The sequence below is a fragment of the Dermochelys coriacea genome, chromosome 20, assembly GCF_009764565.3.
Source record: "Dermochelys coriacea isolate rDerCor1 chromosome 20, rDerCor1.pri.v4, whole genome shotgun sequence".
NCBI classification, from domain to species: domain Eukaryota; kingdom Metazoa; phylum Chordata; order Testudines; family Dermochelyidae; genus Dermochelys; species Dermochelys coriacea.
The window spans coordinates 14,510,087-14,529,942 of NC_050087.2; the positions used below are offsets into that span (position 1 = coordinate 14,510,087).

A 19,856-nucleotide genomic window follows, 5' to 3' on the forward strand; every position below is an offset into this window, starting at 1 on the left:
AATGTGCATTTGGACGTTTAAAAGTGCGCTGGTGCAGTTTACTGACTCAGTTAGACCTCAGCGAAACCAATATTCCCACTGTTATTAGTGCTTGCTGTGCGCTCCACAATATCTGTGAGAGTAAGGGGGAGACGTTTATGGTGGGGTGGGAGGTTGAGGCAAATCGCCTGGCTGCTGGTTACGCACAGCCAGACACCAGGGCGGTTAGAAGAGCACAGGAGGGTGCGGTGCGCATCAGAGAAGCTTTGAAAACCAGTTTCAAGACTGGCCAGGCTACGGTGTGAAAGTTCTGTTTGTTTCTCCTTGATGAAACCCCCCGCCCCTTGGTTCACTCTACTTCCCTGTAAGCTAACCACCCTCCCCTCCTCCCTTCGATCACCGCTTGCAGAGGCAATAAAGTCACTGTTGCTTCACATTCATGCATTCTTCATTAATTCATCACACAAAGAGGGGGATAATTACCAAGGTAGCCCAGGAGGGTTGGTGGAGGAGGGAAGGACAAGGCCACACAGCACTTTAAAAGTTTAAAACTTATTGAATGCCAGCCTTCTGTTACTTGGGCAATTTTCTGGGGTGGAGTGGCTGGGTGGCCAAAGGCCCCCCCACCGCGTTCTTGGGCATCTGGGTGAGGAGGCTATGGAACTTGGAGAGGAGGGTGGTTGCTTACACAGGGGCTGTAGCGGCGGTCTGTGCTCCTGCTGCCTTTCCTGCAGCTCAACCATACGCTGGAGCATATTAGTTTGATCCTCCAGCAGCCTCAGCATTGAATCCTGCCTCCTCTCATCACGCTGCCACCACCTTTCAGCTTCAGCCCTCTCTTCAGTCCACCACTTACTCTCTTCAGCCCACCACCTCTCCTCCCGCTCATTTTGTGCTTTCCTGCACTCTGACATTGTCTGCCTCCATGCATTCGTCTGTGCTCTGTCGGTGTGGGAGGACAGCATGAGCTCAGAGAACATTTCATCGCGAGTGCATTTTTTTCGCCTTCTAATCTTCGCTAGCCTCTGGGAAGGAGAAGATCCTGTGATCCTTGAAACACATGCAACTGGTGGAGGAAAAAAAAAGGGACAGTGGTATTTAAAAGGACACATCTTATAGAACAATGGGTACACTCTTTCACGGTAAACCTTGCTGTTAACATTACATACATAGCACATGTGCTTTCGTTCCTAGGTCTCATTTTGCCTCCCCCCACCGCGTGGCTAACAGTGGGGAACACTTCTGTTCGGCCATAGGCAAACAGCCCAGCAGGAACGGGCACCTATGAATGTCCCCTTAAGAAAAGCACCCTATTTCAACCAGGTGACCATGAATGATATCACTCTCCTGAGGATAACACAGAGAGATAAAGAATGGATGTTATTTGAATGCGAGCAAACATACACTGCAATGCTTTGTTCTACAATGATTCCCGAGTACGTGCTACTGGCCTGGAGTGGTAAAGTGTCCTACCATGGTGGATGGAATAAAGCTGCCCTCCCCAGAAACCTTTTGCAAAGGCTTTGGGAGTATATCCAGGAGAGCCACAAATGCCAGGGCAAATTAATCATTAAACATGCTGGCTTTTAAATCTTGTATAGTATTTTAAAAGTACACTCACCAGAGGTCCCTTCTCTGCCTGGTGGGTCCGGGAGGCAGCCTTGGGTGGGTTCGGGGGGTACTGGCTCCAGGTCCAGGGTGAGAAACAGTTCCTGGCTGTCGGGAAAACCGGTTTCTCCGCTTGTTCGCTGTGAGCTATCTACAACCTCATCATCATCGTCTTCCTCGTCCGCAAAACCTGCTTCCATGTTGCCTCCATCTCCACTGAAGGAGTCAAACAACACGACTGGGGTAATGGTGGCTGAACCCCCTAAAATGGCATGCAGCTCATCATAGAAGCGGCATGTTTGGGGCTCTGACCCGGAGCGGCCGTTCGCCTCTCTGGTTTTCTGGTAGGCTTGCCTCAGCTCCTTAAGTTTCATGCGGCACTGCTTCGGGTCCCTGTTATGGCCTCTGTCCTTCATGCCCTGGGAGATTTTGACAAATGTTTTGGCATTTCGAAAACTAGAATGTAGTTCTGATAGCACGGATTCCTCTCCCCATACAGCGATCAGATCCCGGACCTCCCGTTTGGTCCATGCTGGAGCTCTTTTGCAATTCTGGGACTCCATCATGGTCACCTCTGCTGATGATCTCTGCATTGTCACCTCTGCTGATGAGCTCTGCATGGTCATCTGCAGCTTGCCACACTGGCCAAACAGGAAATTGAAATTCAAAAGTTTTCCTGTCTATCAGGTCAGTGCATCTGAGTTGAGAGTGCTGTCCAGAGCGGTCACAATGGAGCACTCTGGGATAGCTCCTGGAGGCCAATACCATCTAATTGCGTCCACAGTACCCCAAATTCGACCCAGCAAAACCGATTTCAGCGCTAATCCCCTTGTTGGGGGTGGAGTAAGGAAATCGATTTTAAGAGCCCTTTAAGTCGAAAAAAAGGGCTTCGTCATGTGGATGGGTGCAGGGTTACATTGATTTAATGCTGCTAAATTCGACCTCAACGCCTAGTGTAGACCAGGGCTCAGTGAGGTCTGATATATATAATGTACCTTGGTCTTCATCAGCAGATCTCAAAATTCTTCATAAAGGAGGTCAATGTCATTATACCCATTTTATTGATAGGGAGACCAATGCACAGAGGGTTACCCTGCAACAGAGCCAGGACTGGAACCCAGATCTCCTGACCCCCATTCCAACCCCGCTGCCACCAGACCTCACTGTTATGCTTCCAACATAATCTGCAGGGTGATATTTAAAAAAATACAGTTGGCCTCAGAATTGTTACTTGCCAATAATCTCATGACTAGGGCCTTACCAAATTCACAGCCTGTTTTGGTTAATTTCACGGTCAGAGGATTTTTAAAAAATGTAAATTTCACGGATTCAGATATTTAAATCTCAAATTTCATGGTGCTGAAACCATGCGGGTCCCGACCTAAGAGGGGATTGTGGGGGATTGCAAGGCTATTGTACAGAGGTCGTGATATTGCCATTAAGTAAACTTCTGCACTGCTGCTGGCGGCGGCACTGCCTGCAGAGCTGGGTGGCCGGAGAGTGGCGGCTGCTGGCTGGAAGCCCAACTCTGAAGCCAGCACTGCTACCAGCAGCAGTGCAGAAGTGAGGGTGACATGCTATGGGTGGGGTCATAACTTTTTTTGGGGGGCAGGGCCGGCCTTATGGGGGGGTGATCACCCAGGATGCTGTGGTCTGGGGGGTGCCATGGTCACCCCCACCCCCCCACACACAAAGCCAGCCCAAAGCCTCATTAAGCCCCTTTAACCCAAGTGCTCGGCCTGGAGCCAGGGAGGGGCAGGGCTCAGGGCACCCCAACTGAGGACTCACTCCCCCACCTCCAGAAACCTCCCCTGACTGGAGGAAGCTGCTTGTGGTGGTGGTGCGGAAGTAAGGGTTGCAATCCTGCAATGCCTCTGCAATAGCCAGATGTCATGTCCGTGATGTGTTTTTCGTGTCCGTGAATACGGTAGGGCCCTACTCATGACCATCCTTGGGATCGTGTAATCGCTGACCTAGTGGATTCTGTGCTGGTGTGAGCGAGAGTATGTAAAGTTATCAGCGAAATGCTGAGCTGCTGTCTCCAAGGAGTCACTACGAGGCAACGGCCGCTCTTGGATTACAAGTGGAAGGAAGGGATTCTGGCTACTTCCCCCTGCAGGGCTAGCCTGCCTCCCCACTCAAACTGCCCCTCAGCAGAGTACCTTGGCATTGGTTCCACCTGTGGGACAGGCTCTGGCTTTTTTCAGCTTGACAAACAGTGCTTAGAGAGTGAACACTGCCCCTAACCTCTTAACTAGCGGGTGTGGACGAGCCCCTGGCAGGGTTATAGCTGGTGTAGCGAGCTCTACTGTCCTCAAGTCGCTGGCACATGTTCTCACAAACCCTGAGAAGTCTACAGGAGATTATTTGATCCAACAGACCCTTGGGTGTCCAGGGGGGTCGAATGTCCTCTTAGTTCTTTAAGTATTCATTTGCCCTTGTGGGATCAAGATGCCCATGCCACAAACTTCCAGTTGGAAGAGTGAGTGTGACTCCTGTTATTGGTGAGAAACTGATATTTTTCTGGCCAAGAAGCCTTCTGCTAAGCCCACCTGCCATCCTATCTAGCGTGTCCAGGAATAGTACAGGACCCCATCAGGTGAGGTGCTCGCAGAGGCTGCTCTAGGTACATGCAATGTAGGCAGATGTCTACGGTGGCAAACTTCTGAGCAGCTGCCTACAGTGGCAAATTTAGCCTGGCTGTCCCCCAGTCATGCAAGACCACAACGCCACTCACTGGAATTTGGCACTGCCGCCCTTTCCTTCACGATGTAGGAGTGACTGGCCAAATCTGCCACCCTTGGCCTCTGATGAGGGGGATGGAACATCGAAGTGTTGCCTAGGGTGGCAGATTGTCTTGAGCAGCCTCTGGGAGAGAAGTGCTGATTTCAACATGCTCTGATAAAAGTCAATGGGAGTTGAGCAATCCCAGAGCCTGGAAGTCTAAGGATCAGAAACTGCAACCACAGTGATTCTGCACTGACCTGGAGAGAAAATGGTTGGGCCATAGTCCCTCACCAGGCAACTGTGAGAATGGGAAGTGTGACCACAGGCGTCTGTTCCCCCGGAAAGGCATGATGATGGCTCCTATCAATATAAAGTGCACCGACGGCAGGGAGCCGAACAGAGACATCCGCAGTCATGCACCCGGACAGCTCCTATCACAAATGGGACAACGCAGAACAGGTGGAACTGACAGTGCAGGGAGCGAGCAGCTCACCTGGGAGAGGCGGCAAAGGTGAGCTGGCCTGAGGAAGGGTGGTCTTGTGATTAAGGAGCTGCCCTAGGAGTCAGGAGGCCTGTGTCCTATTCCTGGCTTTCTGAATTTGTGGCTGGCCGGTGCCCACAATCAGGAGAGTTTCTCTCTCTCTCTCTCTCTCTCCCAATTAGTGTCTTGGTTAAGTCTGGATATTCCCATCTTCCACATAAACTCCTTTCTTATCATGAGGCAAACTCATCCCTGGGTCACTCCAGTGCCTTCAGTGTTGCTATTCCAGGGACGAAACTGGTCCTATGAGCCTGGCCATATCTTCCCGCTAGAGCCTGAGAGGATTCTCATGTTCCCTTTAAGGCAGGGGCTTCTCAATCTGGGGGTGACACTCACCTTATCCTTACCAGATTGCCAAAAGGGAGAGGTTTCAGAGAAGCAGCCGTGTTAGTCTGTATTCACAAAGAGAAAAGGAGTACTTTTGGCAGCTTAGAGACTAACAAATTTATTTGAGCATAAGTGAGCTACAGCTCACTCCATCGAATGCATCTGATGACGTGAGCTGTAGCTCACAAAAGCTTATGCTCAAATAAATTTGTTAGTCTTTAAGGTGCCACAAGTACTTCTTTTCTTTAAAAGGGAGAGGGATTCCCAACATGGAAAATGGAACACACGGGAGACTGAGAAGGACTTCAAAGTATTTACCTTGTGGTAAATCCCTCCATGCCCTTTGTCCAGTCATCTTCTCTTCAAGGGAAGCATGTTCAGTGCCTGGAGTCTCTCCCCAAAGGGAATGTTAGGTGGGGTTAATCCCACATTGAGAGATCTAAACAGTGTTGCTCCCCACAGCTCTTTGCCTCTCCAACTCCGCCCAAGGGAAGGCCATTGCGATCCTGTGTGTCCTGCTGGCAATTTGCATTACAGTGGCTACAGCTCTCATTTTGGTGAAGCTTGGGAAATGTAAGTCTCCTGTTCGTTTCTACCTCAGCCTCAGATCTAACTTGCCAAGAATGAGGCTGCTCTGATGAGTTTTTGGTGGATTTTAGCAGTGGGGCACAAAATTGGGCTGAGAATGGAGGCTCATCTGTGACCTTCATTGTGGTGCAGTTGCCATTGCTACGTAACTTTCCATCCCTCTGAGTTAAGGTGACCGGATTTTCAAAGGGGTGGGATTTGTCCTTAGCCTAACTCCTGCTAGCTTTCCATGGGACTTGTGCTTGCAAATGTCAGAAAAATCTCACCCAAAATCAATAACCAGGCCATGTTTGTGGTGCTAATTTGAAGGTTGTGAAATATTCATACAAAAATGTTCTTTTTTCAACAGTGTGAGGGAGATGAATCTTGGAGAGGGAATGTCTGGGGGTGAGAACAATGCAACAGGGGCATGGCACAGTGCGCTGCCACCATTGCCTCTTCCACATTAACACAAGGAGAGCTTGGGCCCGACAAACGCCTTCCTTTCCTTTTAAACTTTGCAACCAGCTAACCACACAAAAGCCGAGGCAGGCTTCTTGTAGCAGCAGGCAGCTTTCTGTTCTGCTCTGCAATCAGACCCCTGCATTGCTCTCCGAAGGCTGACCCTTTTCTTTCTCAGCTTTGCTATGCCCCTTGGAGCTGTCCAACCACATTCCGTGCTCGTGCATAGAAGTAGCAACTGCACTGCATATCTTGGGGCCACTGGCAGCTCAATGTTACAGAGTAGCCCCAACACAGCTCTACATTGTACCCAGGACTGAGCTGGTGTCCAGAATAATCTATCCCTGTGTTGAGCACAGTGCACCTGTTGCGAAAGATCACAGCTAGCATGAGGTAATGGACACCAGAAGTCTTGGGTGGTAACTGGGGGGAAAGTGCATTTTACAGAAACACAGATGTCCTCAAAGATATGGTTTTCCCCTGCTGATAAATTTTACTCCGCTATCAAAAGTCTCATGTCTACAGTGTTCCAGGGTTTTGCCGAAGCCCAGCTGGATCGAGATACAATCAGAAGAGATGCCAAGAGAAATCTGTCACATCACCAGGACTATCTAGGTGAGAGGATAAAGGAAGTGTTTCTATTCCTTGTCAGACTTGGTGGATCATTTTTGGTCCATACACTTCAAGGGAGGGGAGAGTTGGGCCTACGGGGTCAGTTGCACGGCTGGTGGAAGTTGAACTTCGATGGAGCTGAGCAGACATAGATCAGCTGGGGATCTGACCACAGCTCAGACAGGACTGTAAATTATTGTGGGGAGAGGGACAACCACAGGAGGTGGAAGCAGCTCTTCTAAGTTGTTGGACATTGTCCTGTTCCTAGGATCATTGATTGTCCAATGAAATTTTGTTCTGATGAAGTCACGTTTCTACCCGTGTCTCATTGGCTGAGAGTGTTATCCTGCTGCGGTAGTCTTGGCGTAGATGGAAAGGTCTGTCCCGGAGCAGGCATGTGCCTGGGGCTCCCATAAACAGCCACTGCTTGGGGTGAGTGGGGAAAGAGACCTGTGTCCTCCAGGACAGACCCCAGCTCAAATGAAGTAAGGAAGTTGTAATCTGGACGGGGGAGAAGTGTGATGGTGGGTCTTCAATCATCCAGCAGATGGTCCCTGTCAACCAACCTAGGGCTGGGACCATTCTACAAGGGCAGGGCCAATGGGAACCACCAGGCTCGGTGTGCCTGGAGCCCCTGGATTGCCTCAATGTAGTTTTGGCTCTGACCTGTTCTTTCCAACACAGTCCCTCTGCACGGGGCATTGACTGGATCTCTCTGAATAAACGCTGTTGTTAATTTCCTAATTTTTCTCTGGGACTCTAAACACTGTAACGAGCCTGCACGCACCTGGACTGCAGGGGTGTCACTGTGCAGCACATCACAGGCACTGAGAACATCACAGTAACAGTGGGTTAGTACTCAGACCCTGCTGCTCCAAACAGGCTCTGAGCCCCGAGTTGAATAGATGTTGGCTGGCGTTATGGCTTAGGCATGGGCTGGACCTCAGGAGATCTGGCTTCAGTTCCCAGTTTTGCTGCTGACGTCCTGTGTGACCTTGAAAGAGTCACTTAATTTCTCTGTGCCTCAGTTTCACTATCCGTAAAATGGGTAACATTTCTTGTCTCTTTGTATTGTAAGCTCTTCAGCTCAGGATGAGGGAGTGTTGTCATTTTATCACTGTGCAGTACCCAGAGCAACGGGGTCTCTATGTCAGTTGTGGTCTGTGCAGCACCTGAAACAAGGGGGCCTCAGTCTCAGCTGGGGCTTTGCGGCAATAATAATGGAATAATAGTAAGTGAAACCCATTTACAACCTTACCAATTGCTGCCTGTAATGAGGGGACACTCGCCACTTGAGTGTCTCCTGCTGCTGCATCTGGTACTGAAGGACTTCCTCCTGCTCCTGGCACCCCTCTAGGTTGTCACCATGAGTGGCTCAGCCCTCTGGCCAAGTCACACAGTCAAAAATGGATAAGCACCTTCTGAAGTAGCAAAGAATTCAACAAAGTGTTACCCTCACTAGAAGCTTCCATCATCTCTGGGCCCTTTGAGTCCCGTTCTGCTGAACAAGCCTTGTCCCATTCCTGGGGCTTAGTCCACGCTGCTAGTGCTGGTGGGAACACCAGGCCTGCCCGCTCCTCTAGGTCCCAACCCAGGGACCCTATAAACAGCAACTATGTATGGCCTCCTTTAATTGGTTGCTGCTACATTCCCTGGCTGCTTCCCACCTCGTCTCTTTACCTCTGTCTGTTAACTTAGGGCTAGAGCTCTCAGCTCCTAGGTTTGGCAAATGCAGCCTATTGAGCTCCTTTGGCCAGAGCACTGTCCTGTTCCTCACCACTCTGGCCCCAGCTAGGGACTGACCTGCAGTCAGCCCCTGCAGCTCTTTTTATCTGAGCCTGCTGGGCTCTGATTGGCTGCTTCTGTGCTGCCTTTCTAGGCAGTCCTGCAAACACACCTTCGCTGCTCCTTCCTGAGGCCGAGGTGTAGTAGGACCTTAGGGCCTCCAGCAGAGGGCCATAAAGTGCCAGGTACACCTTGTCACATTGCCACTGAGGCATAATTTTCACACTGCTCTGGATGAATAACCATGATCCGGTGCTCCCCATCGGGCAGGCATGTGGGTAGGGACAGGGCGAGGGGCTGAATTGTTGTTGTTTAAAATTGAAACTAACCATGCTTTCATCTTCCTTTTAGAGTTGGAGATGACCAAAGAATTCAGTGCATTTACCAAACAACTGGCTAAAGGTATGTTATGCTGGTGTTTCTCAAGAGATCACGGCATAACCGATGAGTATCTCCAACACCGATGTTCAAAATCATGAGTCAGGCCCATGAGATTGGCTTAAAAATCATGAGCTTTTTAAAAATATGATAAATCTTGGGCTCGTGTTATTCATCTTGTTTCTGAGAAGTTAGGGTCTTGGTCAGATCTCATTTTTAAGGTTTTCTGTGCAACCATGAGGGCCATAGATTTACCTTTTCTAAATGAAAGCTGAGATTCTTCCCTAGTGACATGTATCTAGGAGCTGCGGCTTGAAGAAGTTGATCAAATATTGTGAGACTTGTGAAATAATCATGGGAGTTGGCAACAGTGCATGGCCCAGTGCACTGATGTGGGCATAGGCGCCAACTCCATGGGTGCTCCAGGGCTGGAGTCTCTGGTCTCAAATTTTTCTTATTTACCAGGCATGATCTAAACCACAGACTTTGAATTCTATCAAGAGGCCTTTTTGTCTGGACTAATTCAGTCTTTCTGTTTCCCTTTTGCACTGTTCCCCATCAAAATTTGTTGTCACTGTGACATTTGATGAACTTTCACTCGCTTTTCACAGTTGAGCTCACAAGGAGGGTAAATTTGTAGACCCAGTTATCACAATGGGTCTTGAGTGGTGTCTGGGAGGAAAGCGCACATTACAGCAGCACTGATGTCCCCAAAGATACGAGTTTTCCCCTGCTCATAAACTTTACTCTGCTATCAAGAGATCTCGTGTCTACAGTGTTCCAGGGTCTTGCTGAAGCCCAGTTGGATCGAGATATGGCCAGAAGAGATTCCAAGAGAAATTTGTCAGCTCTCCAGGACTATCTGGGTGAGAGGATAAAGGAAACATTTCTCTCCCTTTGATCTGGCACATCCTTTGGGGTTCTTACGCCTTAAGGGAGAGGAGAGTCAGTCCCATGGGGTCAGACTCTTGGCAGGTGGAAATCACTTCAGTGGAGCTTAACCAACGTACATTAGCTGTGGATGTGACCCACAGCTCATATAGGACCATAGATCGTTGTGGGGAGTGGGACAGTCACAGGAGGTATAAGCAGCTCTTTGGGGCTGGTCTATTTTAAAAGCTAACAATCTGCATAACTACGTCTCTAAGGGGTGTGATTTTTTACACCGCTGACAGATGTAGCTATGCTGACCTAACTCATGCTGTAGACAGTGCAAGGTTGACGGAAGAATTCTTCCATCAACCTAGCTACTGGCTCTTGGGAAAATGGATTAACTACAGTCAGGGGAGAACCCCTCCTGTCGTAGTGAGTGTCTACACTGAAGCACAGCTGCTGTAGCATTTTAGGTGTAGACATACTCTTGGAAGTTGTTGCACAACAACTACCCTGATCTTAGGATCACTGAATGTCCAATGAGATTTTGTTCTGATGAGGTCATGCCTCTACTTTGAGTCTCATTGTATGAGAGTGTTACCCCTGGGAAAGCCATAAGCATGAGTGGAATTGGTCTGTACCAGGAGTAGGCACGTCCCTGGGGACCCCATAAAGACACCTACTGCTTGGGTGAGTGGGAATTGAGACCTGTCTCCTCCAGGACACTCCCCAGACCATCTGAAGAAAGGAAGCAGAAATATAGGAAGGTGGAGGCCCCAGCCTGCCCAGAAGAGTGTGGTGGTGTGTCCCCAAACACCCAGCAAATAGCCCCTGCAAACCCACCTACGGTTAGGATCGTTGCACAGGGGCAGGGCCAATGGGAACCCTTATGCTGGGGTGTGCTTGATGCCCCTGGATTACCTTAATGCAGTCCTGGGTCTGATCTGTTTTTTCCATCACAGTTCCCCTGCATGGGTCATTGACTAGATCTCTCTTAATAAACAATGGTCTTAATTTGCTAATTTATCCCGGGACTCTGAACGCTGTAATGAGCCTTCATCCACCTGGACTGCATGGGTGTCACTGTGCAGCACGTCATGAGCACTGAGAACATCACAGTAACAGAGGGTTAGTACTCAGATCCTGCTGCTCCCAAAGGGAGTCTGAGCTTCAGCTAAGTAGACGTTGGCTGCTGTTCTGGCTCAGGCATGGGCTGGAATTCACAAGATCTGGCTTCAGTTCCCAGTTTTGCAGCTGACTGCCTATGTGACCTTGAAACAGTCACTTCATTTCTCTGTGCCTCAGTTTCACTCTCTGTGAAATGGATAACATTTCTTATCTATTTGTAACTGTCTCTCGCTCTGTGTCTATGCAGTGCCCAGAGCAACAGTACCCAATCTCAGTTAGGGTTTGTGCAGCACCTGGTACAAAGGGGCCCTAATCTCAGTTGGGGCTTGTAGGCAGCACTGTAATATAAATCATTAATAGCTATAAGTGAAACCCATTTATGTCCTTGCCAACGACTGCCCTTGCTCCATAAATTTCACACACTCCTGGATGAATGGTCCTTATCCAGCATTCCTCAGGGGTGGAGCGTGTGGGTGGAGCAGCATGAGGTCCTGTGTTATTATTTAAAAAGGAAACTCCCCATTCTCTCATCTTCCTTTTAGAGTTGAAGATGTCCAAAGAATTCAGCGTGTTTAATAGTCGACTTCTTAATGGTATGTTCTGCTCATGTCTCTTGAGAGGTTGGGCATAAACAGCTCCCTTGTGCTGCCAACCCCAGCATTCAAAAATCATGAGTCAAGCCCATGAGACTGGCTTAAAACTCATGAGATTTTAAAAAATACAATAAATGTTGGGCTTGATTTATTTGTGTTCTGGTTTCTGAGTCTTTAGGGTCATGCTTGGGTTGCGTTATTAAGCTGTTCTCTGTTACCACAAGGGGTAGAAATTAATTTTTTTAAATGAAAGCTGAGAATCTCTTCTAACTGCATAAATCGAGGACTGGGGGCTTCAAGAAACATATCAAATGTCAGAAGACGTGCAATAAAATCGTGGGGGTTCCACATGGATGGAGTCTCTTCCTTCAACACGCCAATGTACAAAGTTGTTTTCTGCCCCCTGTTGTTTGCAGTGTCCAAGGAGCTGGCTGGGGTCAGGCTGGCAATCGAGGACGTCCAAGCTGATTATGTGAAAGACCCATTACATCTCCAGGACGCCATAGGTGAGAAACATCCTTTTCCTTCCAACGCCTGATCACTGCTACTTCATCGATGAAGTGAGCTGTACCTCATGAAAGCTTATGCTCAAATAAATTTGTTAGTCTCTAAGGTGCCACAAGTACTCCTTTTCTTTTTGCGAATACAGACTAACACGGCTGCTACTCTGAAACCTGCTACTTCCTTGTAGAGGGACTCCTGGGTCTGATCTTCCCGTGTGGAGGGCAAACTGAAATGGAAGGAGAGGAGGATGAGAAAGGGAAAGTGTGAGGATGGAGCAGGGAGCCCTATATGGATAATCCCATTTTAGTTTGGGATCAGCTGCATCCTGTTCCCTTGGGCCTTCCCGGGTTTTATCCTGAGCCTAGTTCATACTGCAGCAGAACTTTGGATCTCAGACCCTGATCCAGCAAAGGCACTTATGCATGTGTAACCCACTGGTGAGCAGGTGTGACAGGTCCCCCTCTGTGCTGATTTGGGGAAATGGATGGGTGGTTTTATCTCTGGAGGGCCCCAGTTCAATCCCCAAGTTGTTTACCATGATAGCAACTGTCAAACAATTTTACACTCCTGATTACTGTGTGGGATGATATGTGCTCAGAGCAGTGGTTTTCGACCTGTGGTCCATCGACCCGTGGGGGTCCACAGACTATATCTAAGATTTCCAAATGGTCCTCACCACCATTCTAAAGTTCAGGGGTCCGCAAAGGAAAAAAGGTTGAAAATCACTGGCTTTATGTTTAAGTGCTTTGCTGAATTGTGGTCTCAATACCCTGTAGATATGTGGGAGTGAGGGGCTGGCAGGGACTTGGGGGGGGCAGGAGAGGCCTCTGGTTCACTCAGAGCTGCTGAGAGCTCAAAGCTCCCATGGCTTGCAGGAGAAATTCGGGAATGCTCAGCCCTTCTGGTATCAGGCCCATCCCGTGCAAACATGAGCCAGATTCTGATCTTGGTGATGGTGGGGTCACTGCCGTGACTATAGATTTAGACCTCCAGAGAAGAGCCCTGTGATTCTGAGGGGGAGTGTGGGCTACCTGATTGCCGGCCAACTGAGGTAGAAATTCCCTCACTGAATCCAACAGTTGGCTTGAAGGAAAATCAATGAGCCCAGGATAACAGAGGTGCTTAGCTAATACAATGGTGGACTCCAGTATCGGAGTGTAGCTAGGTCGAAGGCTGTGAATGGGGACAGATAATGTGTTTGCGGATGGATGGATACATAGTTAGAAATTTCCAGCTGCTATGAAGGAAGGTCTGAGCCAGCCCAAAAATATCAACCTGTTGATTCCGGTGGCATTTTTCTACCCCCTGCCTGTTCCGACAGAGATAAGAAACCTAACGCATAGTATGTCGAATGAGCTGGCTGAAGCAAGAAGGGACCATGACAGACTCCAGGAAGTCTTGAGCAGGGTGCAGGAGGAGTTACAGAAAATCACGGGTAAGGGGGCAGCAGACAGGGCTTGAAACCAGTGACAGCGTTAATCGCAAATGCCTAGAGTTAGTGCAAGCCAGCAGGGAACAGCGCATTCAACTTTCATGTTCCCAATAGGCCTATAGCCTGCGCAGCTCCCTGTTCACTGAAACTGACCACATCTCCCCAGCTGGGAGGCCCCAGAGGCTGTAGAGCCAGCACAGATGTCTCCCATGCCACCCTCCTGCCTGGCCCTGATTCTCTCATTGGTTCTATGCCTTGGGCACCTGAGTTGGTGTAGAACCAGCCAGAGACTCAGGAAGCCATAACCCATTCCCTGATACCTGCCCTCCACCCAATGGAAACAGACACAGCTGATAATCTTGCCCCTAGTTGGCTAAATACATAATGGAGCCTAACATGGGATGGCTACAATACTGTATGGCAGAAGCCACCAGATGGTGTTGTTGTACATCAGCTTGCAAGTTCTCTTTCCAAACATTTCAGCAGCATTCGGTCTTTGAAGACATGCTATGTTGTTGTTTGCAGGCTGTGATATTTTGTGGCGGGAGCTGTTGCAACTAGCAAGGGAGTTTGCTCCCTGCCTGCCACTCTCTAACTAGGGTCAGTTCTTGGGGCAGAGTTGTATCTAGGAGACTGGACATAGTGTCTGGGCAGAGATCACAGATTAGCCTTCATTTTGTTTATGGGCACCTTTTTTCCAGGACTAGTGCCCAGAGCAAAAATCCAAGAAATTATACTAGGAAAATATTAACTCACTGATTCATTTTTCAATGGGAAACCAGGCCCTGCTGCCTGCTACCACATGCCAGAGCGGTGACAATGCCTGTAACTTTTAAAAACACCCCGACAGAGGATGAATGTCAAAGTATGAATATTTGCAACAACCTATATGGCAAGCTTCTCAGGAGGGGGCGGGGAAATGTCATGGTGAAATTCATGAATAAGTCCAAATACTGAATACGTTCAAGAATTTTTTAACTGCTTGTAAGCAGCTGGTGGAAGGAAAAAGAATCCAATTTCAGGGAATACGCAAATTCAGTGCAAATTATTTTCTTGAACCCAGTGAGAATGTCAGAAGTAAATAAAAAGTATGGGGACACGGCTGAGTTTTTACACTTCTGTTGGACTACATTTTGACTCTCTAATGCAGGCTTGTCCCATAATTTGACTTCTCGCAGAATTCATCTGCACAAAATGTCCACCTGGCTGGCAGCATTTTGAGAAAAATTGCTACTTCTTTTCAACATTGGCTAAATCCTGGTTGGATGCTAAGCAGTTCTGTACCAATGAAGGGTCTCACCTGGTTATTGTTAACACCAAACAGGAACAGGTAAGCCATCCACTCAGATTCCTATTTTGGATCATGCAGAATGGAGGGAATTAAGCACAAGGAGCCAGATTCTGTGCTGTTATACCAGGGTGAATCTGGAGTTACTCTTGATTGACCCCAGCATAACTGAGATCACAGTCTGGTCCAAGTTCTCCAGGAATTTAGCAATATATTTGGATGTAGCTTGCTGTTCAAGAAGGATTGAGGGAACCTGGATACTTAGAGTCATTTGAAAAATGTCGAGTGAGCTTTGTGAACAGAAATCTCAGTGTCGGAGGTGGATGGTTCGATGTGAATCCAAATTCATGTGTGTGGGGCGGGGGGCAGTTCTAATCCCCTGTGAATCCAAATCACAGAGTCCTATGGGGACCTAAAAATAACATTTGATCACTACCGACCTGGGCAGAATTTCAGCTGCTGTTCCAGAGGTAAAATGCTTTTCACAGCAACTCACTACTACACCGGGGAAGGCCTTTTGATATCCGGGGGAAGACCCCACTCCAGATTCCTCATCAGGACTTTGCAGAAGGAATCCTGCCCTGAGGGAGAATCCACCTTAAGTTTTAAATTAAGACCGGTGCCTGCTGGGAACAGGACTTTGGGAGACTAGTTGGTGCTGGGAGGATGCACATGCAGTGCAGAGGTGGTCAAAGTACTGGTGTGAATCTGGAGTCACCAGAACCAAAATCTGACTCCCGAGCAGTACAGCTCATAGTGTGTGTATTTCGCTGTCTCATCTTCAGGCGTGGACTTAAGGCTCCCTCAGTAACTAGGGTGCAGAATGGGCAAAGGGCAGAGATGAAGCATTTGAAATACAGCCGGTCAGAAAATGAAGCTTTTTTTTCCCTGTGGAAAATTTCATTTTGCGGGGCAAATATTTATATACTGCAAATTTTCAACGGAAAACTGAAACATTTCACTTTGGACATGCTGCTGCAGTGCCTCATGGGAGCTGTAGTTTTGATGCCTCAGGCCCCCATTCTTTAGCGGTCAGGCTACCCAGTCAATCTACATCTCCCATGATGCACAACGGTCACTCCTCTTGGAGAGAGGAAGCGATGCATCCATGGGAGTGCCTGGTGCGTCCTGAGAAATCTTGGGTGGCCAGCCCTAATGTAAAGGGTTGGAAAAACGGAGAGGGGTGAGAATCTACAGCTACAGACTCTGCTGGCCACAAACACAGGCCCCATGAAACCCCCTCCCCTCCCCTCTCACCTTCTGCTTGGGATCATGATTGTCTTCTTCACCTGTTTTCCCATACAGATGTTTTTGTCAAACCACATCACTGAGCCTGAAGTGTACTGGCTGGGCCTCAGCGACTCAGCGAAGGAAGGGGAGTGGCGCTGGCTGGATGGCAGCCCCTTGTCTGTCAGGCAAGTCCCTCTTTGTTCAGCCTCTTTGGAGAGAGAACTGTCCCTTACAATCAGCTATTTCTGCTTTATCTCCTCTCTCCCTAAAGAGCGAGCTGGAGCACTGTTACTAATGCAATTGATACTTCAGGGGGCTTTAGTGGCTAAACCAGGTAAAGAAGGTTATGAGTCTGCTACTGCCTCCATGCTACTGTCATCCAGGGTGAGCACAGAGCAGGGACAGCACCTGGGGTGTTCCTGGGGAGCAGAAAGCTGCTTTACCATGGGGCACTCTGAATGTCATGCTAAGGAAAGGTGCTGGGGAGAACAGCAACATGGCCCAGTTGACAGGGCAGTGGACACGTAGGCAGCACTCCTGGGTTCTAGTCTCAGCCCCAACAGTGTGCTCTGCTGGCAGACTGTGAGGCACTTCGCTTCCTGCTCTTTGCCTCAGTTTCTTCACCCGTAAAATGCACCAGAGAACAGCTATGGCTTGAGCAGTGACTGGCTGCCTTCCTACTATTCAGTGGCTAGCACCAACCTGCCATGGCCTTGACCTCCAGGCACTACCTCAAGTTGTGAGTAGGCAGATCAGTCCATGCCCACCTTGACTCTCTGCTAAAACTATCAAGCCAGTCAGTGGCATGGGTGACGAGGAGACCTATCCCCTAGGAGCTGGCTCATTTCACACCACCCACATGGAGGAGGTTTTCAAATTAGAGACCTCTAATTCCATGGGGCTTCTGTTTCCTTCTCAGGTTCTGGGGGGCCGGGGAACCCAACAATTCTGGGCAGCATGGGGAGGACTGTGGCACCTTGCGCATTGACGGGAGGTGGAATGATGCCATCTGCTCCTTGAGTCATTACTGGATCTGCGAACGGCAGTGCTAGCTGAGTCCCTGAATTCACAGCAGGGAGGGGAGGTGTCACACAGCCTGCCCCACATGGGACTGCTCAGGAGCTATCATCTCTCTAAATCAATGATTCTCAGACTGCTGCTCTCGAGCTGCAAGAAGCTCTTCAATGTGTCTCCTGTGGCTCATTGCAGCACATGCGATCAAAACACTGTGATTTAATGATTAACCGATCTAAGTTACTAACCAATCTGGATGCTTTTACTCTGTTATTAACCCATTAAGTTATCAACTTGCACTTAGCTACTAACTTATTTGCTGTGAGAGTAACATATATGGATATAAAACTAAATATTTTCCATCACACTGTTTAAATATGAATAGTACTATAGTAAATTAAACAATGAATTCACCCTCCTCTGGCTCCTTTGCGTAATGGCGATGGCTAATTTGGTTCCTGAACCACTGAAGTCCGAGTATCACGGCTCTAAATTCTGGGCGGCTATTGCAGTGAGTGGAGCTATGGGACAGGATCATGGAAAGCAGAGGTGGAGAAGCTGACTGGCATTGGACCATCGAATCCATTTCCCTCTCATACTGGGGCTCAGGGCGGGGTTGTTCCCCTCAGGCCCCTACATTAAATATGGCTCATGCCCTTCCCACAAGATGATGCAATTCCCTGGTCTGGTAGATCTCATTGCCAGGCTGTTTTCCCTGACACTGGGCCAGAGTCTGATCTCAGGTGCACAGCTGTAATTGCACAGGCTGTTCTGGCTTCAGGGGAGTTACCCTGAACTGACATCGATGTGAGTGAGATCGGAATCAGGGCCGTTCACCCTCAAACATCCTTTTCTTAAATTCATCTCATTGCTCCTCGCTCTGCTCCTGGGTGTCTCCACTGAGAGGAAGGATGATCTGATGTGTAAGGCACAGGACTGGGACCTGGGTTCAGTTCCAGCTCTGCCACTGACTCCTTCACCTGTCTGGGGGTTTCAGTTTCCTTCTCTTTAAAATGGAGATAATAACTCTTCCTGTGTGTGTCTTGTCTATTGAGCCTGTGAGCTCTGTGGGGCAGGGAGTGTCTCACTGTGTGTCAGCGCCGCACCCGGCACAATGGGGCTGTGATCTCAGCTGGGGCCTCTAGCTGCTCCTATAAGTGCTCCCAAATCACCTATCTGCATCTTTAGGGGGCTGTTTTGCCGTTAGATGCACACCCTCGGTTCCCATTGAAGGCAATGGAGTTGCTTGTGTGTCTCCAAGGGCAGAGTTTGGTTCTTTGTCTTATACTCCTGACTAAATCTTGGGGAGGGGGAGCAGTGGTGGATGGGGCACCCCTGCGGGCTACTGCTCCTCAGGTGTGGGTCCAGGGCAAGTTGCTGGGGGCTGCTGAGAGGCAGCTGCTCTGGCTGGGCTCCCGGGACTGGGGGTGGCAGGCTGCTTCTGGGAGGGGGCGGGGCCAGCAGCACCAGCTGTGGGGCAGCAAGAGATGTCTAGCATGTGTAACTTAAACAGAAGTCCCCCATGATCACCAGGGTTTTTTCCTATTCAGTACAGATAAGTGCATAAGGAGACAGTCATCCTGTTCCCTACTTGTAAGTGGGGGAACGGTCCCGCTATTGTGGAGAACTTTCCTGGCTTATACACTACCCTGGTGAAGTGCTCTAGCGAAAGGATCTGAGTCCTCGCTCCCACTTCCTTTATCCAGAGGCATTCCTGACCTCGAGGGCTCCCCTTCCACTCCCCTGAGTGGCAGAATCCTCATAACCCCAAAAAAGCTGGGCCCAGGATTCCTTTGGGGCTCGACCCCCAACCTTGTCGTGGTTATTTAGGCCAGGGGTAGGGCGTCCCCACTCCGAGGTGCTCTTTCTGCACTGGATGCTTCCCTGACCCACTGATTATTACATGCAGTTCAAAGCAAATACAATTTATTAAACAGCCATCAATTTAAAAAAATAAGGAAAAAATGAGAAAGGTGAAAGGAAAACACACCGTCCCGCTCTGGGGCATGGAGACATCACAGCCAGGGTCTCTGGGATGTCAGGGAAGTTCAGTCTGTTCCCCACAAGTCCCAGGCCCCTTCTCAGGCCCTGGCTGTGCTGCAGGGATGCTGCAGGTTGGACACTTGCTCTGGCAGTTGCCACATGCCCTCAGGCTCGAGGTAGCAGGACCCTTTTTCCCAGCGTCGCCTCTGCCCTGTCAGGGTTACAATCCCTCTCCAAGTCTGGCCTACAAGGCGTCTTGACTGGGGGGGGGTCTCCCTGTGCTGGGCCCACTGCCCAGGGTCCCCCTTGCTCCCCACAGCTGCTAACTCCGGACTGCTCCAGCTCCACTCTGCTTCAGCACGGCTGCTACTGCTGCTCTGCCTCCAGCTCCCTGGGCTTCTTCTCTGGCCCCTCTAGCTCCGGTTGTTACAGCTCTGCTCCCAGCACAGGTCTGCTCTGTGGGCTGCTTCTGTGACTCTGCTCCCAGCTCTGACCTGCTTCCTGGGCTGCTTTTCTGGCCCCTCTGGCTGGCATGGCCCTGCTCCACAGCTCAGCTTGGGCCCCTGCTTTCTCCTGAGCTCAGCCCCACTCTGACTGATGCAGACAATTCCAGCTCATCCGGGATGGGACCCACCCTGGCTTCCTGATTCCCTGATTAGCCTGGCCCCCCTGTCAACCAGGCTGACCTGGAGCATTGGCCTCTCCCCTTTGTTCCTGGGGACTGTCAGTCTCAGGGTCCTGATTTTCCATTGACTCTTCCCCTTTCTTTTGGTACTGGGAGCTAGCCAGCCAAAATACCCCCACTGAGTTTTAGTAAGGGGACGA

General features: G+C 49.5%; 1 protein-coding gene across 1 annotated transcript; it reads left to right on the plus strand.

Annotated features, from left to right (window-relative positions):
- The first annotated feature begins 4,419 nt into the window (after positions 1-4,419).
- LOC119846024 (CD209 antigen-like protein C) lies at positions 4,420-17,287 on the plus strand. Its single transcript, XM_038379134.2, has 9 exons — positions 4,420-4,825; positions 5,645-5,755; positions 6,737-6,826; positions 11,530-11,580; positions 11,997-12,086; positions 13,406-13,519; positions 14,695-14,846; positions 16,110-16,219; positions 16,954-17,287. The coding sequence occupies exons 1-9, from the start codon at positions 4,729-4,731 to the stop codon at positions 17,084-17,086; spliced, it is 948 nt and encodes a 315-aa protein (XP_038235062.1). The 5' UTR covers positions 4,420-4,728; the 3' UTR covers positions 17,087-17,287.
- The last annotated feature ends 2,569 nt before the right edge of the window (positions 17,288-19,856 follow it).